The 24,151-nt window shown below is 43.6% G+C and overlaps 1 protein-coding gene across 1 annotated transcript in view; it reads left to right on the top strand.

Annotated features, from left to right (window-relative positions):
- Positions 1–24,151, top strand: part of DROSHA (drosha ribonuclease III) — a 318,886-nt gene that overhangs the window by 248,514 nt on the left and 46,221 nt on the right. Inside the window, exons 23-26 of the mRNA XM_033934987.1 lie at positions 2,263–2,333; positions 12,736–12,780; positions 18,624–18,781; positions 20,772–20,877. Of these exons, the coding sequence (XP_033790878.1) occupies positions 2,263–2,333; positions 12,736–12,780; positions 18,624–18,781; positions 20,772–20,877 (380 nt within the window). The remainder of the gene's footprint in view (positions 1–2,262; positions 2,334–12,735; positions 12,781–18,623; positions 18,782–20,771; positions 20,878–24,151) is intronic.

The following is a 24,151-nucleotide window of genomic DNA, read 5'->3' as shown; positions in this document are numbered from 1 at the left end:
ATTTACAAATATTAAGAATCATAATAAAGATAAACATGAATAATAGATAAAAGATCATTTTTTTAGGACTTCTGAAACAAGCAAGTTTTTAACTTTTTACGAAATGTTGCTAATTCAGAGAGAAGTCTAATCTCAGATGGAAGCTCATTCCAAATAAAAAAGTAAAAGAGCAACAGAAATTAGCTGTGGATTTGCTATTCTTTAAGGAGGGAATGGTGAGTTTATATTTGTAGGCACTTCTGGAATTCGATGGCAGAAAAGAAATAGAGACAAAAGGGGAGAAAATCCCATACATTATTTTAAAATTATGCTAACGCATTTAAAATGTATTCTCCCCAAAACTGGTAGCCAGTGGAGTGCCTTTAGCAAAGGAGTTATGTGATCATATTTACGTTTACCAAAGATCAGTTTTGCCACAGTATTTTGAATGAGCTGCAATCTTTTTAGGTTGTATTTACTCAAACATATGTAAAGTGAATTAGCATAGTTTAGTTGGGATAAAATAACAGCTTGAAGCAGAACTCTGAAATGTTGTTGGAAAAATAGATGATGAAACCCGTCTGAGCATCCAGAGATTGAAAAAGCAATTTTTCGTCACATTGTTTATTTGAGGAGAGAAAGAAAGTGTGGAATCCAAAATGAAACCCAGGAAGGGATTACTGCCTTGAGAAAACGGTAATAGGTGAAACATGTTGGCTTAATATCCCTGTACTTCGATCACTAAGCTAAGTACTTCTGTATCTTATATATCTTATATATAGTTGAACAATTAAATTAAAATAAATTAAAAAAGTAAAAAACAAAGCTTAAATGGGTCCGATGAAGAAATGACACTTAAATCCACGGACTATGAAAGTATTGAGTCTCTGGTGGTGTGCTGATGACTGTTAGTGATTGATATTGAGAGACATAATGGACACTGATTTAATTTATAAACAGTTGGCTTATTATTAGTTTAATAATAATATAACCATAACTCTATTATAAGTATATATATATATATATATATATATATATTTTATTTTTTTTTTTTAATGATTAAATCTCATACTTTTATTTGTGATTGGGTGTGCGACATGAGTGATGATTTCCCAATTCTTTATTCATTTTTTCATCTTACAACAAGTATACAATATTACATCAATTAAATCATACATATCACTTGAAATTCTTCCTTTTATCATCTTAAATACATAAAATAACTATATATCTAAAAATCACATAAAATTATTCATCAACTAATCTAAAAAAAAACTTTCAAAAACACTTTTCATAGGTGTTATGATCAGCTTTCTATGGTTTGAGTCAAATGAAATGGCTCCAACTGTATTACCTATTTTGAATGTTCTTTATCAGCTCCCTTTTAAGTGTGGATTGATCTTAAAAAGTTCCGATGATGATATTTAAATTTTCTTATTTGGCATTTTATATATGAGACATTGAGATCCTAACATCGGCTATTATACACTAGCTGAGGGCCCCTTTTACAGAGCCACAGTAACGACTCTCCCATGGCAAATGCACCGAAGCTCATAGGAATTGAATGAGCGGTACATTTGCCACGGGAGAATCGCTACCGCGGCGTTGTTAAAGGGACCCTGCATGAGGTTTCAGATAGCTCCATGAGGAATCGGACGTTTTGTTGTTTTGGCTCTATGTTATGGAACTCTTTAGCCTGAGAACTGCATATAAAATGTACGAGTTAAAATGTTTTCCCCAAAAAGTAAAAGCTAGATTTTTGTTTAAGCTTTTGAATGATCAAAGGATTTACTTCTTAACGTTCCCCCCCCCCCCCTTTAATCAAGCTGCACTAGAGGTTTTTTGGGCTCCTTTTACGATGGTGCATTAGGGCCTTAACATGAAGAATAGCGCACTAGTCGCTACTGCCTCCTTTTAAGCAGGCGGTAATTTTTGGGCTAGCGCACGCTATAGTGTGTGCTAATCTTGTGCATACGCTAAAAACGCTAGCGCACCTTAGTAAAAGTGCGGGCCAGCGAGATAAGTGTTTCGACACTTGTAAGAATTCTATGAGCATCGGAGCATTTGCTGCACCAGCCTACGTTAAAAACTTCTAGCACATCTTGATAAAAGGAACTGTATGTTAATTTTTACATTATTTTTATTGTATAACCATTAAAAAAAAAAAATTGTTCTCTGCTTAGATATGAAAATATAGGTGGATAAGCAAATAAATATAAATGATATCTTTCCCCTTTGTTATTTTATTTCCTTCACCTTTGTTATTTTATTTCCTTCACGCAGGAGCTGTTTACTTGGAGGGAAGTCTAGAGGAAGCTAAACAATTATTTGGTCGGTTGCTGTTTAATTCTCAGGTATTTCTGGGAGGTAGTGTTTAGCGGGGATGAGGGAGAGCTGGATTTCTCTCCTCAGTTATTCTACAAAACTGTGAAATCCTGTTCATAAATCAGGCCTTAGACCAGACTTATTTTATGTTTCAGATTTGTCGTTAGGTAAATGCCGTTCTTCAGCAGGGAGGGCCAGATTCGAGCTTTATGTGCTGTCTCACACTTAGCACTTGAAATTTCTGATGTGTTGCAGAACCTCCAGGACCTACCAGTCTGAGTTGCAGGCTCAAATGATTTTCTACCATGCATCAGGCTTTTAGGAGAAGGTAGAAACAATTGGAGAGTGCTCTCTGTGACCTGTGGGCTCTTCTGCTATAGACACCCTTCATTTTTCCACCTGGTTGTATCCTGAACTGTCGCTACTTATATATGCACCTGAGGGATGAGGGTCAATAACTGGGTCTCTTTCAGCTAGAATGACTAATGTGCATTACTGCATTAGCACACGCTGTACACACAGGTGCTACTACCCTGTTTCCCTGAAAATAAGCCCTAGTTAAGATCAACCTCTGAAGCCCCCCCGGATGTCCCTGACTTCATCCTTGCCCAATTTGCCGAAAAAAAATCTGACTTGTCGATTCAGCAACCCCCACCCCGGTGAGACCTGACATACCTCTTCTCCGAGGTCTCCTAAAGCAGCGGCGGTGGCAGCGCTCTGAATGGGCTGCTTCGCAGCCTTCCCCCTGCCATGTCACTGATGACATCAGTAATGCGGCAGAGGGAAGGCCACAAAGCAGCCTGTTCAGAGCGCTGCTGCCGCTGCTGCTTTAGCTGGCCTCGGAGTGGAGGTATGTCAGTCTCACTGTGGGACGTCGGTGAGGTTCTGCTGCACAGGGGGATGAGAGGGAGGGATAGAAAGATGCTGGAGAAGGGGATGGGTAAGGGGGAGGAAAGATGCTGCACAGGGGGGGGGGGAAGGAAAGAGGAAGAATTGGGGTAAAGGAGAGGAAGGGAGAGATGATTGTACATAAAAAAAATAAGACATCCCCTGAAAAGAAGCCCTAATGTGTTTTTTGGATCCAAAATTAATATAAGACACTGCCTTATTTTCAGGGAAATATGGTAGTAAGTAGATCCCATTGCATAAAGTAGGGCCTGTGGTAAACTAACCCATGATAATGGCATTGGCATGCAATAGTAACTCAAGCTGTTTGTCAGAAATGATCTTTACTTTGATCTGTGTAATTTTAAAATCATATTGCCAGCCCATAGTACTTAAGGGTGCAATTTTCAGAGCATGTTCTAAAAAAAAGCATATTACCTATTTCTATTGGACATCTGAAAATATGTTTCCTAGCCAGTAGGCAGGTAAAAATCCATATGTAACACTACAATGTATAAACTTGCACCTGAAATGTACTGAAGCACAGTTGGGGCCAGGGAGAAAACAGCACATGTCTTGAAGTTTCAATACGATGCACTCTATTTTGATTTCTTGTATTCTTGTATTGAGTAGACGGACTGTGACCCTTTCCTGTCTAATTTTATGGTGTTTTCATTTTTGTTAAATTTTTTAAATTGAAAACCACCTTGACCCACTTGTAGAAAAGGCAATGTATCACGCCTAAATAACATAAACAGATAAAGCAGCTTTCAGTTTGCAGATGCAGTTTTCAAAGCGAAAGTACAAACCAAAATATGCCCATGAACTTGGCAGTTATGCAGGCCATTTGAAAATTGCCCTTTTAGCAGACAAGCATAGATGATAAAGCATTTTTCCTCCCATTTTCATAATCCCTGCTGCCAGCCTCTGCCCCTCCCCCTGTAATCTAGCCATTGCAATGATATTCTTCAGCCCTGGGCAACAGACACAGTGCCCTGTACAACCTAGTGGCACTTGAGTCTGCTCTGTAAGTGTTGCTATTGTGCAGTAGACTCTTTCCACTCTCACATTGTGGAAAGTGTGATGGGGCTGGGGCTGGGGCCAGGGCCAGCTCAAGAAGTTGTGGTGCCCTAAGCCAACTTTTACTTTTACGCCCCCACCCATCCTACCCCTCACTGATCCCGCCCCTGCAGCCCACCTTGACCTGCCTCACAATCCTGGAATATTTTTTCTGTTTCTCTCAGCTTTCTTCCTCCCAGCCCCCCTCCCTCCACCCCGAATATTTACTTTTCTTCTCCCTGCTTTTTTCTCTCCCTTAAGGTCCCCTCCTGGAATATTTCTTTTGTTCTCCCAGTTTCCTCTCTTCCAAATACCCCCCCCCCCCCCAAAATATTATTTTTCTCCCGGACCGTGCCTCCTTGTAATTTTTTCTCCTTCATGTTTCTGTCCCCCTAGCCCCCTTCCAGAATATGTTCTCCTATTTGAGCTTTCTTTCCTCAAAACTCATCCCTCTGAATATTTTCTCTTTTTCTTCTAGCCCTTCACCCCTGAAATATTTTTTCTTCCTACTTTTCTTCCAGTTCCCCCTCCATAATTTTTCTTCTCTTGTTCCTGCTTTCCTTCCTCCCTCATCTAGGCCCTTTCTTAAATATTTTCTCCTGTTCTCCCAGCTTCTCTCTTCCCTCAACCCTGTGTGGTACTTTCAGCCCATCATCAGCATTTTAACCCTCCCATCATCTCCCTTTAGTCTTATATCTGCTGCCTTCTAACACTATGGGCTAGATTCACTAAGCCCACCGATCGTGTTTGTGATTGTGTACCAACCCGATTCACTTCAACCCGATTCACTAACCTCTGTGCCGATCATCCTCCGATCCGATCCGCACATGCAAATGAGGGGGAATGGCATGCAAAGTAGGAAGGATGTGATTCACAAAACAATTTCAGGAACACCAACTGTACTGCCTGATCAAAAAACAAGCGACTGCTGAGGATCATTCGCTTGTGCAAAAACCCTGCTCTTTGCCCCAATTCTGCTCTCTGCTTCTCCAGCTCTCTACCCCGACTCCGTGGTTTTAACCTGCGTTGCAGCCCTGCTTTCAACCCGTGGGTTAAAACCACTTGCTCGTGAAAGTTTCCAGTGAAAGTTTCCAGCTCCTCCTTCACGGTGAGCATGCGGAGACCATCTACAGGCAAAGAAGATGCTATGCGCATGCTCAAGGATTGCTCTCCAGCGATCCGTGCAGTTGGTGGGGGGGCGTGCCTCCGATCACCCTCATTTGCATCGCCCCCCCCCCCCTCATTTGCGAATCAGTCGGCCTACCTCGGATCGGACAGGGTCAGGCAGGTTAGTGAATCTAGGCCTATTCCACCAAACCCCTACCCATCCCACTTCCTGGGACTCCAATGTCCCCCTCCTTCCCTCCACTCATCTCTTCTGGGGTTGACTTTGCTTCCCAATGTCTCACAGAGTCTGCTGTTGCTCCCTGCAAAAAAAAAAAAAAGAGAAACAGTGAGCATAGGACTTTTCAGATTTGGTTGTGCTTCCAAAACCCTGCCAGCTCGCCCTCTCTGATGTAAACCTCTGACGCATGTTTTCAGAGGAACAGGATAAGCAGGGTATTGGAAGTGCATTCAAATTTGAATGGCTCTGCACTCTGTTTCTTTTTTTTCAGGGAGCAGCTGTAGACTTGGTGAGAAACTGGGAGGGAGAAGCAGCCCCAAAAGAGGTGAGAAGATGGGTTGGTTGCCCTGGAAGCAGTTGGGGGAATAGTTGGGGGGGAAGGGAAGCAGCCCTACTAGAAGAGCCAGGGAAGCTGGCTTGTGGAACCCTTGTGGCTTGACGCCCTGAGCTATTGCCTCTCCTGCTCCATGCCTTGAGCCAGCCCTGGATTGGGCTTTTCTCACTACTTATTAAATAACTTCCAAACTCTGGTCTGAGAATTGAACCCCAGTCTTTCCCATGTGTTGCTATCAGGCCCTGCACTTAAAGTTTGTTTTAAAGTACAGACACCATTGCAATTGATGTTCCCCCCAGCCCCTTCTCCCATCACATCGTTATGGACTCTACAAGGATTTTAATAATCTTTATTAAATTTTCCAACTACAATTGTACATACAAATAATTCATGTACATATAATATTACAAGAAAAGCACAATAAACTTATATATAGTAATAAGCAATTATTTTCCCCCAACCTCCCACCTATTAATCAAGAAAATAAATACCCACAAGAAACTATCTAAAAACTCCCCAAAACAATTCCAGTACAAATCCCTCCCCCCTCCCTCCCACCCTGGATGTGTATGTTTAAGGTCATTAAAATAAAGTCAGTTATCATTCCTTACAAAATTTAGTCAACGGCTCCCAAACATCCATAAATTTCCTGTACTTTCCCTGCTGTATAGCCATCAGATGTTCCATTTTAAAAGTATAACAAAGGGATTCCCACCAGAAAGTTATAATTTAACCTATCCCAGTTCTTCCAATTCTTCAAAATAAGTTGCAAGGATTTTAAATTTATTTTTTTATTTAGATTTTTATCCCGTCCTCCCAGTAGCTCAGAACGGTCTACAAGCAAACATTCACATTGGAGTATATTTGGACATACAAGACTATACAGTAGCTTTAAGTACAGTGGTACCTTGGTTTACGAGCATAATTCGTTCCAGAAGCATGCTCGTAATTCAAAGTACTCGTATATCAAAGCACATGTCCCCATAGGCCACAATGTAAGCTGAATCAATTTGTTCCACAACCAAGGTTTACTATGGTGGCCCAGGGGTGGGTACCTGCCTGTGGGTGCTGCAGCCCTTGTAGCGTGGTGGCTTCCTTTCCCCGGGGTCCCCGTGCGGCTCTCCTCCCTCTTTGGCCGATACCTTTTCCGTTTACCAGCGCCTCCTGGCTTCTGATTCAAGCCGGCCGCCATCCTTCTGACGCATGTTTGTACGTGGTGCGCGTGTTGTTGGAGCGGCTCCGGCTTGAAGGGGGAGTTCAGAGGTCCTGCGCATGCGTCTGGAGGATGGTCGGCTTGAATCGGAAGCCAGGAGGCGCTGGTGAACAGCGGAGGCATCAGCCGAAGAGGGAGGAGAGCTGCACAGGGACCCCGGGGAAAGGAAGCCACCAAGCTACAAGGGCTGCAGCACCCACAGGCAGGTACCCACCTGCCACCATAGAGCTCGTGTAGCGAATCAACACTCGTTTTGCAAGACGAAAGTTTGCTGAGTGTTTTGTTCATCTTGCAAAACACTCAGCAAACCGGGTTACTTGCAAACCAAGGTTCCACTGTACTTGGAACTTGAGCAGTCGGCTGTGACAAATCTCTAGATTTGCCAGTTTGTAGCAAGCTTAGCCATAATTGTATCCCTGTGACAGGAAATGCCATGGAGTGTAGTAGGGGTTGAAAAGCGAGACATGATGACAGACCTCGTGAGTTTCTCTGTGATACGGCATTCAGAGAGAGAGCTTCTTTTGTCACATCAGCCTTTTATTTCTTTTACTTATTCGTTTACAAGTGCTTGATATCTCGTACATTGCACAGATTGTGAAGCTGAGTGGTTTACACCAGTGGTTCCCAACCCTGTCCTGGAGGACCACCAGGCCAATCGGGTTTTCAGGATCGCCCTAAAGAATATGCTTCCATTATATGCAAATCTCTCGTGTTTGAAAAGAAGAAGGAGGGAATAAGCAGGAAAAAAAGGAATGAATCGGTTTAGGAGCAGTGGTCATAGTAGAGGGGTGCGGTCCGCCCTGGGCGCCATGTTGTTAGGGGCGCCGATACCCCTCCTCCTCTCTGCCCCCTGCCTCTTCCCATTCCTCCCCTCCATGCACATGCCCCCCTTCCCTTCCCCCATACCTCTATTTATTTATTTATTTATATACTACTTAAATCCTAAGTGGTTTACATTCAGGTACTTTATCATATTTCCCTATCTGTCCCGGCAGGCTCAAACTCTATGTAATGTACTTGGGGCAGTGAGAGGATTAAGGCCTAGATTCACTAACCTCATGGATCCGATCCGTGAGATGGCCGGGCGCCCGATTCACAACGCGTCCTCCTTCAAATTAGGCCGATTGGAGGACGCCCCAAACCAACCACATGGATCGCTGAAGAGCGATCCTGACGCAGGCAGAGACCATCTTCTTTGCCTGTAGATGGTCTGCGCATGCGCTTGCTCTCCGTAGCAACTTTTCTTTTTTAACTTTCGGGTTTTTTTCCCTTTTGTGCGCTTACTGTCTTGCTCTTGCCACCCCGGCTCTCCTGCAATTGCCGCCCCAACTTCAGTGCGAGCCCGGTTTTAACCCATGGGTTTAAAGCGGGGCTGCACTGCGGCGTGTTCTGGAACAGAACACACCGTAGTGCAGCCCCGCTTAAAACCACAGAGTCGGGGCGGCAAGAGCAAGAGAGTCGGGGCAGAGAGCGGGGTGGTAGAGCACAGGAGAGTCGGGGCAAGAAAGAAACAAGATTAAACTATTTCAAACCTTGACAAAGGATTTTTCTACCACATCTTCCATTTTAAATTCACCAATTTTACAAAAGAAATCAAGCTACCGCCCCCCCCCCCCCGCCCCCAAACACACACACTTCTCCCTATATGTGCAGTTTTAACAAACCAGAGAACTGCTTCAGCGATAATTGACACAATATCTAAGGCATAGGCAAATGAGCCGCCAGCCGTCCTGTGATCTGTATGGTCTGGGAGGCAATCGAGATGCATATTTGTAAGCCCATACACGACACAAATATTTTTCATTATTATTGATACAAACAGCCGAGAAATCCAAAGTTGGGGAGTCGGGGCAGAGAGCGGGGCAGTAGAGAGCAGGGTTTTTGCACAAGGGACTGGTCCTCAGCAGTCGCTTCTTTTTTGGATCGGCCAGCCCAGTTGATGTGCCTGAATTTTGTTAGTGAATCGAGGCCCTTCCTGCTTTGCATGCCGTTTCCCCTCATTTGCATGCGCGGATCGGTTCAGGTGTGGATATGCTCGGGAGGAAGGTTAGTGAATCGGGTTGGGGGTTGCAGAGTGGTCAGGACATGATCGGTGGGCTTAGTGAATCTAGCCCTAAGTGACTTGCCCGGGGTCACAAGGAGCAGCGAGAGATTTGAACCCACAAACTCAGGGTGCTAAGGCTGTAATTCTAACCACTGTGCCACACACTCCTACTAGTTGAAATTGTTGTTTGCGGCAGTCAACGATGTGCTCCTCGCAACCGTGTAGACTCTCCTGCTGACATCACTTCTGGGTGCCTTGCATAGGAAGTGACGTCAGAGGGAGAGCCGATGGGGTCGCGTTGTTGACTGCCCCAAGCAACAACTTCAACTAGAGATATAGGGGAAGGGAAGAGGGGACGTGGCAGGCAGGGTTGGGGAAGAAGCCGGGGGGGGGGGGGGGGTGTGACGCCACCACCTCTCACTCTCGCTACGCCACTGTTTAGGAGGGATCATAAGAACTTTGAAACAGCCAAGTTTTGAGTTTTACTTTGAGTTTGGAAAAGGAGGGCTCAGTTCTAATGTCGAACAGTAGTTTATTTCACAGGTAGAGCCAGTGTAGGAGAAGGCAGTATGACATCAAGATCTGCTACTACTACTACCGTATTTTCACGCAGATAACGCGCACCCGTGTAAAACACGCACACGGGTATAGCGCGCAGAAACCACGATTTTATGTACAAAAACTTTTGTATACCGCGCTCACGGGTATACCGCGCATGCAGCACGACTGTCCTTTCGCCCGCCCCGACTCTCCTCTGGCCACCCCGACTCTCCTTTCGCCCTCCCCGACTCTCCGTGCGCTGTCCCGACTATCCGTTCACCCTCCCTGACTTTCCGTGCACTGCCCCGCCTCTCCGTGCGCTGTCCCGACTCTCCGTTCACCCGCCCTGACTTTCCGTGCACTGCCCCGACTCTCCGTGCGCTGTCCCGTTGAGTGGAGTGGACTAGGGTAACTGGGGGGTGGAAATGGACCCGGAGTTTTCTCAGCAGAATTTCCCAGACCACCTCTTCCTCTCAACACATTGACACGCTAGTGGGTTTATTTTATAGCTTTTTCACTCCCTTCGGTCTGCCTGTCCCCCTTGAAGTCCTGTCCCCCCTTGAAGGTCTGCCTGTCCCCCTTGAAGGTCTGTCCCCATCCTGAAAGCCTGATGCCCCCCCCCCCCGACGTCCGATACATCCCCCCCCCCCCCGGCAGGACCACTCGCACCCCCACCCCGAAGGACCGCCGACTCCCCGACAATATCGGGCCAGAAGGGAGCCCAAACCCTCCTGGCCACGGCGACCCCCTACCCCCACCCCGCACTACATTACGGGCAGGAGGGATCCCAGGCCCTCCTGCCCTCGACGCAAACCCCCCTCCCTCCAACGACCGCCCCCCCCCCAAGAACCTCCGACCGCCCCCCCAGCCGACCCGCGACCCCCCTGGCCGACCCCCACGACACCTCCACCCCCCTTCCCCGTACCTTTGGTAGTTGGCCGGACAGACGGGAGCCAAACCCGCCTGTCCGGCAGGCAGCCAACGACGGAATGAGGCCGGATTGGCCCATCCGTCCCAAAGCTCCGCCTACTGGTGGGGCCTAAAGCGCGTGGGCCAATCAGAATAGGCCCTGGAGCCTTAGGTCCCACCTGGGGGCGCGGCCTGAGGCACATGGTCGGATTGGGCCCATGTGCCTCAGGCCGCGCCCCCAGGTGGGACCTAAGGCTCCAGGGCCTATTCTGATTGGCCCACGCGCCTTAGGCCCAACCAGTAGGCGGAGCTTTGGGACGGATGGGCCAATCCGGCCTCATTCCGTCGTTGGCTGCCTGCCAGACAGGCGGGTTTGGCTCCCGTCTGTCCGGCCAACTACCAAAGGTACGGGGAAGGGGGGTGGAGGTGTCGTGGGGGTCGGCCAGGGGGGTCGCGGGTCGGCTGGGGGGGCGGTCGGAGGTTCTTGGGGGGGGCGGTCGTTGGAGGGAGGGGGGTTTGCGTCGAGGGCAGGAGGGCCTGGGATCCCTCCTGCCCGTAATGTAGTGCGGGGTGGGGGTAGGGGGTCGCCGTGGCCAGGAGGGTTTGGGCTCCCTCCTGGCCCGATATTGTCGGGGAGTTGGGGAGTCAGCCGGGCAAGAGGGCTTGGGCTCCCTCTTGCTCCGATCGTGGGTGCGGGTGGGAGCGCGTGCGAGCGGTCGTTCGGGGTGGGGGTGCGAGCGGTCCTGCTGGGGGGGGGGAATCGGGCGTCGGGCGGGGTGGGAACTATGTAAAAAAAATTTTGTATACCGCGCTCACGCGTATAACGCGCGAGGGGTATGCGCGGTAGGTAAAAACGCGTATAACGCACACGTTATATGCGTGAAAATACGGTACTACTACTACTACTATTTATTATTTCTATAGCTGTAGGAATGTGACACAGCAAACACACACATGCAGTCTTAGAGTCGGGATGGAGGCGCTGCCAGGGGCTAGCTCCGAGTCCCTTTTTATTATGCTTCTAAGCTAATGACATCATAGTAACTCCCTCGTTTACACATCTCATGATCGGTGGGTACAAAGGTACATGCTTTTACATTGGTGGATACAAAGAAAGGTACATGCTTTTACCTCGTGATCACCCTTCCTTTATCTCATGCTTTTACCTCATGATCATCCTCCAACTCAGCACTTAGACAAGAGCCTGATTAACACGTGGACAGAACCTGAGTCTTTGCACGTCCTCAAGGCCTGTCAGCTGATGTCCTTTCCAAATAAGGACTGCTCAATTAAGATAAGGGTTAATATGTGACAGGGGTTTTGTGTCAAGAAGGGAGGGGGGAATGAGGAATGATTCAGTAGTCATACACAAGGGCGAAAGGTCAGTGTGCTGAGCTTGCCTTGTAGTAGAACATTACTACATATAGCATTGAAAAGCGTACAAAATGCTGTACATTTTAACATACAATAGACAGTCCCTGCTCAGAAGAGCTTACAATCTAATTTAGACAGGACATATCAGGGTGCAGTGTAACGATATTGGACTGAAAGGATGAAAAATGGTCTCCGTATCATTTAGTTGTAACACATTTGAAAAGCCAGTAAATGCAAATAAGTTGCCCCAAGTTCAAAATAAGTGCCTGTATATAATATGTAAAATGCTTTGATTGTAACCGCAAAAGGCAATATATCAAATCCCTTTCTCTTCCCCCCTTTCCCTTTTGAGCCTGAGCTAGTGCTTATCGCTTACATTTGCTATTAAATAAGAGCAGGGGTGGTGGAAGTAGGGTGAAACTTAATAGATGCTATAGAAAATGTATGCTGATGGGTGGGGGATGGGTTCTAATTTAGGTTTTCTTTTTTTGGTGAGGGGAGTGTGAGTATTCCCTCCTCCACAGCAAGAGCTATTGAAAACCTTACAGGTAGTCTGATTTTTGAATGCACATTTTCAGATTAATTTGCCAGCCCTCTTGAATTTGCAATAAGCAGGGTTAGCGTCTGAAATAGTGTTCAGTGTATCAAATAATGACATTTTATTTAGTACTGTGGAATTTGTTAAACGGCTTCCGGAAGCACTAAAGGCATTTTTCAATGTTTTGCAGGACCTGCGGGAAGTATGGCTTAATTATCCGTTACACCCACTCCAAGTAAGTGACTGGCCTCCTCCTTTCTGCAATACGTTTTCTTAGTCATTTGTTATGGCTTCATTTATGAATTAGCTTTTGAATTTCCTTTGAGAGTTCTCCAAACCACACCGCCCCTCAGATATACTAGTAGAGTTTGCCCTGCTGTGCAGAGCAGCTGTATGCTATATGCACAGCCCTCAGTGATCATAAATCTTGTCTCATGGTCTTTTTTTTTTTTTTTTTTTTTTTTTAAATAAGCATACTAAAAATGGAGATTGGCTTCTAAATGCTTATGAATGTTCTTTTATGTCTCCTTGCATATGAAGGAACTACTTCAGAATTAAGCTGTCTTTAATTTATACAGTATGTGGGTAATTTTAAAAAGGGGTGCTTGGTTTAAGAGGTGCTGTTTTACAAAGATACATAGCCACGTCTTTATAAAATATTAGCATAAGTAGCAGAAATCATGCCTACATTACAGGTGTGCCAAAACAACAATAAAGGCAACCAATGATGTGCCTGGAACTACCAATATACCATTCTCCAAATTGTTCCAAGCTTTAATCAATCTTCTTTATATAACATCTATCCAATTTCTTTCACCTTGAGTTTTTTATATAAATTTACACGTGTAAATTTATATTAAAAACTCAAGGTGAAAGAAATTGGATAGATGTTACATTACAGGTGTGACAAAAATAAATGTAAACAAGAAAGGATGTCAAATAAATCAGTACCAAAGAAAACACACCCTCAATGTGCTCAAGATTTCGTGTCAGATCTTCTCTAAAAGGGAGAAAAGACCTTAGTGTCCAATAGGGGCTCTCAAAATAGCTACCCACATAGACAAGCTGGTTTCAAATAGAACTTGAAGCCAGCAGACACATCCTTGGTCAAAAAACTCCCAAAAAGAATTAAGACGCAATTTCAGAATCACTTTCCAAAAAGAACAGTCTGTTTCAATAGTAATATCAGTCTTATCAATCTTTATAATGAAATCACTTATCTGAAAAACGCTGTCTTCTCAATATCTTTTCAGTAGATTTCCACAAAAATCTGGAGCTTGAAAGCAGGAAAAAACCGGCTTCATAAGGGATCAGCTTAGAGCATAGCGACTACTTCAATACAACCGCTAGCCCGCCTCCACAAAATCCAACAGGGTTCCCTGTTTCGCTAGCACGCTTCTTCAGGGATTTGAGCGTCGATTCGCCCGCTTCAACTCCTGAACATTTACACTTGCACCTGTAATATTTAAATATGCACCTAAACTAGCATATTTGATAATCTACATATGTTCTTGCAAACTTCACCTGCACAGCATCCTTGTAAGTGCCCACAGGCAAAGTACATGTCGTCAAGTCAGTGAGCATAGTTTTACGCTTGTTGGAATTTACGATCAATCATTTTTATTGCAAAAAACAATCAGCGTGCACATTCCAAAATCTCAAGACATGCTGACAACAAATTTTTTAAAAGCAAGCGCCCTAATTAAGCACTTGTTACAAATTAATGAAAACTAAAATAAATCAAAAGATTACAAAACATCCCCACACTGTACCTCTTCAACCATTCCCCTCCTGGAAATGACAATTAAATTTTAATCTTATGGAGTATCTCCCTCTGTCTTCAAGGAGACAAATTTTTTATTATTTATTTAAGCATTTATATACCACTTATAGTCTAAGTGGTTTACATTCAGGTACTCGAAGCATTTTTCCCTGTCTGCCCCAGTGGGTTCACAATCTATCTATTTTTGAAAAAGATGTAAGTCCGACTTCAACGTTTCCCGCTAAATGTCCAAAGTTGGAAACACAGAAACATCCATTTTTGAACAGGATGCCCAAATTTATTTTTTTTTTAATCACCTACTTAGACATCTTGACTGCCAGGACATCTAGACCACCAGGATGTTTATTCACCATTTTCAACCACAAAACCATCCAAGTTGGAAACGTCCAAATCACCACCATTTAGATGTGGAGGGGCCACTATTCTAATGGACTGGCCACATAGACATGCCAACAGAGCAGTGGGGCACATGTGAATGTCACTTGAAGGGTGCCAGTTATCCCTCACCATATACCCCTTATAATTTATGGTAAACCCTCCAAAACTCTCCCAAAACCTACTATACCCACCCGTCTATCACCCCAGTAGCACTTATGGCTGTAGATGGCAACTATATGGTACTATACTAGGGTTTTGGTGGGCTTATACTTAACACCGTAGATGTGGTTAGAGTGCCTTATGGGTCTGGCTCTTCCTCTCTAGGATTCACTAGTTCTTTTTTTTTGTTTGTTTTTGATAAAATCTTTATTCGTTTTAAAACTTACAAAAAGTGTGACAGTAAGTTAAAACATTTCAACATTAAAAAGCTCACTTAATAATCAGCAATAATACAAATCATATAACTTATCTCCCTCCCTCCCCACCCTTACGTAGCAAATATAAAACATAAGTATCATATGATAAAAATTTTCTCCCTATCATTCTTATATTGTTAAATAATAAACTAAAAATTACCTCCCCCACTCCCCCAGTATTGAACTTGTAAATTTAACGGCTTCCATACATCTTGAAACTTCCTTAAATGCCCCTTCTGTGTAGATATTGCTCTTTCCATTTTATATATATGGCATAACGAGTTCCAACCCACCTGTCTTCTTAAGACACCTGTGTGATGCTCTTCTAGGATTTCCCATACTAGGTGCTGCTGTTCTAGAGACAGGTATATAGTTTTTGATTCAGATTTTTGAGGGATCATTTACCACTTGGGGAGTGTGTGGGGGTCATTACTTAATCCCTCCAGTGGTCATCTGGTCAGTTTGGGTACCTTTTTGGCAGAGACGCCTCCAAAGGATTGTGTATCCCTGCAAGACGTCCAAGTCTAGCCTGTCCAAAGCACCCCATAACACGCCTCTTAACATGCCCCTTTGAACTCTAAACACACAGCGAGTGAAACGTCTTGCTAGACGTCCAGAAAAACTGTTTTGATTATTTGCACTTTGACATCCCAGTAATTAGGGCATCCAAATTCTCACTTAGGCAGTTTTTTTTTTAACATTTTAGGTTTTTGATTATGTCTCTAAAAGTCATGAAAAATGGGTGCCATACTTCTAAAACTGTTTTCTCTCAACATATAGTTAAACTCTGGAACTTGTTACCAGCGCAGGTGGTAAAAGCATTTAATCTAGCTGGGTTTCTGTTACGTTCCTTCTGAATTTCATACACTAGGGGGCTCATAATCAAAACGGAAATACGTCTAAAAACCGGCCTAAATCAGCACTTAGATGATCAGTGAGACAAATCGTCCAAGTGCCGATAATCGAACTGGGGTTTAGACGTATCTAAAAATGACTTAGGCCTTCACAGTGCTGCAGTACACCCAGAGCTAAAAGGGGCGTTTTAGGAGGAGTGGTGAGGGCGGAATTTGGGTGGGACGTGGGCCATCCTAGACTTAGTCGTACAGCATGTATAACTGAAAGTTTTACAACACTGTCTAGACGGAACTTGGACATTGTGACTTAGGCCATCTAAAACCAGGTCTAAGTCACAAGAAGGTATCCAAAGTGACCGGATAACCACTATAGGGACAAAGTACAGACACCTACACACTCCCCCCTAATGATCACTGACACCCCCTCCCCCGCCCCACATTGCCCTAAAAATCTGAACAACAACTTTACATATCTGCCTCCAGAACATCAGCACCTGCACGTGAATGCTTAAGTGCCGATTAGGCAGCATGTTGCTCATGTAACTACATACGTCCATTTATAGAATTGCCCTTTATGTGTTCTTAGCACCTATCTTTATGGCCAAGTACCCCTTGGTCATTTTTACACATGCTTACTGGAGCATGTAAAATGCTTTTCACGTTGCTTATACAATTGCCCTCTCAACTCTCCTTACTTTAGCAGGACCTAGCTTAAACCTGTACACAGGAAAGCTTTAAGGAAAAGCCAGAAAGACATGGACATAAATCTGAAAGAAGTGCTGCATGACCATGCATCCAAACTAAGTTCTTTTGAAGCAAAAAATTTTCAATAATCTGAAGACACAGGGTAGGCATCCTTTGCTGAAATACTTGTATGGTACCTTATGAGAGATTGGTAACAGCAAGGATAAAATGTGCAGTTGGTTGGCTCACAGCAGTGGGAGAGAGGCGATAGCTGATGCACTGCTTTTGGGTTTTACATGGAGAGTCCTTGTCTGTTTCTTAGTGTTTTATACTATTTGGCAGGGGTTGAAGATATGCCCTCAGGGAATTTATAGGCTAAATATGTACACAATATCTAATTTAGAGGGAAAGTTACTAAGCTGCAGCAAAATTTAGTGGCACCTTAGTACAGGTAATTAATAATAAAAACGGTAAATTTCTTTCTGTGTTTTGCAGTCAAGAACATGGCATATTCTGGTCACAGCAACACAAGATAGTGGGCCCCAAGCTAGGCAGCCTATCTCTTTAAGAGCTGGTGCAGGATGAAATAACCCCTGATCCTCCAAATGTCCACCCCACCCCCTCCCTCAGTAAGATCCTACTCCTCCATATCCCTCCAGCACCTACCATTAGTTTTTCAGGTGGCTTGTAGGGCGCAGAAGTGATCCTCAATTCCAAAATAATGACCAAAGCCCCAACGGAAATGTTGTGGTGCTACTGCTAAGCGGTCAAGTTGCTAAATAAGAGAGCAGTTCCTTATTTAGTAGAATGAACCCCAAGCAGTAGTACCCTGAGAATACAGTAGGGTGCTTTGAGTGCCATTTTGAATATGAGTGGCGCTGAGGAAGGAGTGACTAGGGATTGCTTCTGCCCCCCAGTTGCCACCAAAGAGATCCTAACTAGATGCTGGGGGAGGGAGATCAGGAGGTTGGGAATTGGTGGATCAGGCACTCTGGGAGATGGCAAATAGATGGGTAATGCATATTAGTAACTTTCTCCTTGGTCTTCAGCTCTGTGGGGAAGATTATAACTGCTGTCTAGCAGCACCTTCTTGATCCTTCTTCGTTAAAACCCAAAGCCTGGGCTTTTAGAATTGCATACTATCATTTGAAGCTACAATTTTTTTCTGGCCTATCATCTAAGTAAGCTGGGCTCTCCACCATGCCCCTCCCCCTCAACTTCTTTGGGTAGAATAGGGCTGAGGACCAGGGAAACCAGGTTCAAATCCCTCTGCAGCTTTTTGTGATCTTGGAAACTGCTTAATCCACTGCCTTAGGTACAAACTTAAATTGTAGCTCTCTAGGGACAGGAAAATACCTGCTGTACCTAAATGTAACTCAGCTTGAACTACTGAGCTAAGTCTAAATCCAAATACAGTAAAACCTTGGATTGCAAGTACTGTAACTTGGTATGCAAGTGTTTTGCAAGACAAGCAAAACATTTTATTAAATTCTAAGTTGATATACAAGAAAGGTCTATCAATACAAGTACATACAGTATACACACATCACATCATCTCAACTGAGCCGATGGTGATTATCTCGCTCTCTCTCTCTCTCTCTGACACTGCAGGAGTGTAGTGACTGTTCTAAAACAAGCAAGGTCTTGCAATACAAGTACATACAGTATTTTGTATTAAAATTTTTGGGTTATGGAGTTTTCATTATTTCTTATGGGGAAATTCACTTTGATATATGAGTGTTTTAGATTACAAGCATGTTTTCGGAATAAATTATGCTCACAAACCACGGTTTTACTGTACTTGAGTATGTGGCCAAGTAGAACTTTAATAGATTAGTTCTAAGATAGATATCTATAGCCATATCCTTACCATGCATACAGATCAAAAATCAGTATAAAGTATGCTTTCTTAGTCTTAATTCCAGTTTTCTTTCTCATTACTGCATTCTCTGCTTTGAGCCAGCAACAGGAATCTAACACAGACAGGAAGCTCATCGCCACGTCTCCAGTTCTCCAGAAGTTGACAGAGTTTGAAGAAGCTATTGGGGTCGCTTTCACCCACATTCGGCTTCTGGCTCGAGCATTTACGCTGAGGACCGTAGGATTCAACCACCTGACCCTGTGAGTATGTGTGGCACCTATGTTGCATGTATGCTGGGGGAAGAGTTGTGACATATATTATGTTGTATAATAAAAAAAATTCCACTGGACTGTGGTGAAAAGAAAATGCAGTGTAAGACATCGGGTTTGTATTAGATAAGTTTCAGGGTTATTAAAATCCCACCCATCGAGGAGCTATAAAGATATGGTTTACTTTATTAAAATTTGATATACCATCTTTCAGGTAAAATCAAAGTGGTATACACAGTAAAAACAATGCTAAGGAAAGAAACGTTTATGGTCCTGATCCCTGCTTTCCTGAGCCATTGGAAAGTGTGTTTTTTCTATGATGTGTCTGCCACATACTGATGGCCTGTTGGAGGTAGTTGCAAAGAGGACCATCAAAGTCGTGCACGACCAAAGTTGTGCATTGAGAGACTTGAAACAAAAGATGAACAGTCTTGAAGTGTTTCTCAGCATGTTTCTGGTTTTCGGGATATCCCCAGTGAAAAGGTGTGCGAGAGATTTGCATGCAATGGGCTTGTTTTTGTATGTGTTGGTTGAGTTTGCTTTAAAAAGAAGATACAGATAGCAAGACCCTAGAACAGTGTCTCACAAACTTTTTTTTTTTTTAGCTATGGCACACTAAACTTGGGGCTGTATCTAGAGGGCCTCTGAGCATGACGTCATCACACTGAGGCCCATGCATGCTCAGAGGGCCACGACACATGGCCCTGAGCTCAGGGGGGTCTTCCAAAACCTGGACAAACTGCCGAGTTTTGGAAATCCCTCCATCTGGTAACCCTAAAATTACATTTGCAAAGATATGCTGGGGGTAAGAGAGAGGAGAGGCACCAGTGCTATCGTGATACTCATGTACATGACGTATCTCTCGCAGCACACTATTGGGCTGTGGCACACAGTTTGCGAGACCTTCCATAAAATAGCCATATATAAATTGGCATTGTTTCATAACTATACCTACCAGCTTCCCAGCATTAGGACCAGGTGTCTGGATCTCCCTGTGTTATCCAGGTGTTTTATTGTTTATAATCTTTATTCATTTTCTTTTGTTACAACAAGTGTTTCAAATATACTTATTAGAATCTTAAACATATACACTTGATAAACACACTTATTATTATCAAGTTTAACATTTTTTAGAAAATTAATTTTATACAAAATTTATAATATTATGCAGTAGATCTAAATTTATATAATTTCTTTTGAATGTGTTAATCCCCCCTCCCTCCCTCCCATTCAATCAATAATATTTAAAAACAACTTTATTGTAAATTCATTCAACATTAATATAGTGTGTAAAAACCAAAAATAAAATCCCACCCCATTCCCCTCTAATCAAATTTCTATCTTGGGAAAAGTTAATCATTCATTACAAAAATCTGTTAATGGTCTCCATATCTTTTGAAATTTATTAATATATCCTTTTTGTGTTGCTATGGTAAGCTCCATTTTATATATGTGACAAACAGAATTCCACCAGAAAGTGTAATTTAACCTGTCATGTCTTTTCCAATTAAATGTGATTTGTTGTATTGCTATTCCAGTTAAAATAAATAAAAGTTTGTTATTACTTGATGATATTTGACTTTTTGTTCTCATTGTTGTTCCAAATAATATAGTATCATATGTCAAGGCTATTGGGTTTTCTAACATCCTATTAATTTGAGGCCAGGTGTTTTAGATACAGAAGTACATTTATGCAACAGCCAGTAACACACAGTTGCTTCTGGGAGTATGACACATTAATGTAACCCTAAATCTCCTATTGACTTTGCCTAGAGGTCATATTTCAAAGAGGGCTTACAATTTGTTCTTTTTCACACCACCTAATTTCAATCTTCCTTTTGTCTTCCAACTTTGTTAACACGAAAAATCCTTGTTTGAAAGTCTGTTTGAAAGTGAGCTGCCTTCCCTGTAGGTTGATTCATCCTGCCTGCTTATAGATATATTTTTTTCTCTCTCTCCCTCATGGTGTTTGGTTTGTCAGAGGTCACAATCAGCGGATGGAATTCCTGGGTGACTCCATTATGCAGTTGGTTGCCACACAGTACTTATTCATACACTTTCCCGATCATCATGAGGGACATTTGACGGTGAGACCTTCATAAATCATTCTCTAGAAAGGTAGCCATAGGGCAGAAAGCAAAACCTTGAAGGGGATTGGAGGAGGGGGGGGGACTGATGATAGAGGGAGAGAGGGAAGAAGGGAGCATTTAATGAATTTATTCTGGATTTGATTAATAATGGGTGCCTCTGGCCACCGCCTCTGCTCCTTAGAGAAGATTGGGTTGGCTTTAAGTACAGAAATGTTGCGCACGATGAGAATGGTGATTTATGAGCCTGCTGTAATAATGATTTGGTTTTCTTAGGTAAAGCAGATCAATAGTGTACTCACAGAGAGGAGCCCAGCACTGAGAAACTGGCACCAGTGTGTATCTAACACATAGACGGCTGGTGCTAAACAGAGTTCACTTTCTGCATCTTATTGTACATAAGGGCGGTGCTCCTCTGCTGTTCAGATAACCTGATTCCTCTCCTCGTTACTTTTGGTGCTGGTATCACTGTTGCATTTTGGAAACAGTTAATAAGATGTCCATATTTTGTTGTAGTACCTAAGAATATACTTTCATATTTATTTCGTGTAAGTGTGTACATGTATGTAAATGTCCCTGTTACTCTGGGAGTTTTGTGGGTACTGTTACATAGTAACATAGTAGATGACGGCAGATAACGACCCGAATGGTCCATCTGGTCTGCCCAAAAGATGAGCGGGAGTCTTCCAGCTAAAGTCCTGCCAGTTGGGGGTGCTGTTTCATTGTCACATTGGCAAGCTCTGAAGCACTCCAGGTAACCTGCCTGTCCCTAGTAATTAAAAATACAATATTAAAACGCTCCCCCCCCCCCCATACACACACACATACTGGCAGCAAAGCAGTTGGAGGATTCCTTCTCAGTTTAGAGGGCACAATGTCTGCAAGCACTGCATTTGCCTACACTGTCATGTTAAGGCTTTATACCTGCTGTGCTGCAAAATGGAGCATTCTATTGTAGCCTGCAGCATATTCTAAGAAGTCTCTTTTATTGTCTATTATTTTTTGGAAGCAAAACTTGACATTCTCGATGTGTATTAAAGGCATACTGTTACAGACACATGCGGCGGTTTGTTCACCATGTCGGCCTTGGCTTAGGGCAATGTTGGCACTCTTTTGTTTCCTTCAGAAGCTTCTTGGGTACAGAATTGTGCTCTGGTTGTCCCTCGGCATTTTTCTAATTGCGCTGATGAACACGCTCTCCATCACATTCAAGGTTTCTTTTAAGTGTTCTAGGAATATTCCACTATGGATTTTAATGCTCATACATCCAAGTACCCGCTTGCGGCCAACAGATTGCTCCTGCTTATTCTGCTTCCAATCCCAAAATAAACCCACGAGCTAATTTTAAAGCTACATGATAGAAAGCGAATTGCATCGGATTGAAAAATTGATTTAATTGGTAAAATTGAATTGAAAATATTCTACAGTCACACAATAAACACATAAGATGTGAAATTAAAGCATGCAGGACCTGTGTGCTAGTCAGAGGAAGCCTGCTGGACATAGTTGCACAAATACTCCATGGTAAAGTTGCCTAAGGCCCCGATTCACTAAACGAACCGACTGGATCGTCGTTGGGCAATTCTTGGCCGAGTTTTGCCGAGCGACCGATTCACAACAGATTTTACATGCAAATGATCTGAACGGACGCACAGAGTATCTTTGTTGGTTATTGATGCATTTTACGCATGTGCTTGTTATTTGAGTGGGTGGAGTTTATTCCCGCATGTCATTGGCGGACGTCGAATGAGCCACCCACAAAGCATCATAATTTTCTCTTCCATTGTTAAGGGCAACAAGACGATAACGGAGCCGACGACTGCCGTCCATTTCGCACAGGGAATGCACAAAGTTAATGTTGCTAACAGACACGGTTAACAATGCAGGGATCACGCGGCATGCGCGGTCGTATATAGCATAGGAATCCCATGAGGCTATGCGGCTTTTTGGGCTGTGAAGTACGAAGCAAACAATGCGACCCTGTGACGTCATGACAAGCAAGCCCAAAAGAAAGGGGGCGGGGTGGCTGAAGTTTACTTTTGCTAGCCCTACTAGTTGGACATTTTTAAAAAGGAATGATTTGTGACCGATGCAGTGCATTATATTTTTGTGTAACCAGACTATGGACATTTATCGAACAGAATATGCTTTAAACCCGCGGTTTAAAACCATGGGCTCGCAATGCACATTTTACAGAATATAAAACACGAATGATGTCTTATGCATTTGTAAAGTTATTTTACAGTTTTATTCTTAATTTTAATGGTTGTTTTATATGGGGTGGTAACCTCCATACTGATATTTCAGGGCAGAAGAGTTGGCAAGGATAGTAAGGACTGGTCCTCAGCAGTCGCTCTTTTTCGGATTGGCAAACCCAATCGGTGTTTCTTCTTCGGCTTTGCGAATTGATCGCTTCCTACTTTTGCATGCCATTTCCCCGGTGTCAAAAGCGTGCCAGAACAAAGGCACGCCCAGACAATTGAGCGCAGTGCGCACCGCCGTGCTGCTCTAAATTACTGTTTTTAGCGCTCCAATGGGGGGGGCGTGGGGGGGAACCCCCCCACTTTACTTAATAGACATCGCGCCACGTTGTGGGGGGTTGTAACCCCCCACATTTTACTGAAAACTTCACTTTTTCCCTGTTTTTAGGGAAAAAGTTCAGTTTACAGTAAAATGTGGAGGGTTACAACCCCCCAAACCCCCCATAACGCCGGCGCGATGTCTATTAAGTAAACTGGGGGGGGTTCCCCAAAAAAAACCCCCGTCGGAGCCCCTTAAAACTGTAATTTAGAGCGGCGCATGCTGCGCTCAATTGTCGGCGCACGCTTTTGTCTTTCGCGCCGTTGTCTATGAACCCATTTCCCCTCATTAGCATGTTCGGATCAGAACAGAGATTCATCGGACAGCAGTTTAGTGAATCAGGTCGGGGAACAGGAATGATCACAAAACCAGTTTTGCGATGATCGTTACAGGATTGGTAAGTTTAGTGAATCTAGGCCTTAATGTGCACACGTCCAAAGAAAATAAACGTGAAACAGAGTATCAGGATCTGTCTTATAGTATCATGCTGATGAACTGAATGTGTAGTTATGTTTTTATAACCAGGAGAATATATTTGTCTTGGAGCAGTAGAAAATAATAATAATAACTTTTCAAAAATGGAAGAATGAAGAGTTTTTCACCTAAATACAAATTCGGAAAATGGGAAAAGAGTGGGGTAGAGTTTGTTTGTTTGCTGTACTGCTCTTCTTAACAAATCAATGTGATCTGCATA

The sequence above is a fragment of the Geotrypetes seraphini genome, chromosome 2, assembly GCF_902459505.1.
Source record: "Geotrypetes seraphini chromosome 2, aGeoSer1.1, whole genome shotgun sequence".
Taxonomy (NCBI): domain Eukaryota; kingdom Metazoa; phylum Chordata; class Amphibia; order Gymnophiona; family Dermophiidae; genus Geotrypetes; species Geotrypetes seraphini.
Note: the sequence above shows the minus strand (reverse complement) of the source record. Positions and strands in the feature narration are given on the sequence as shown.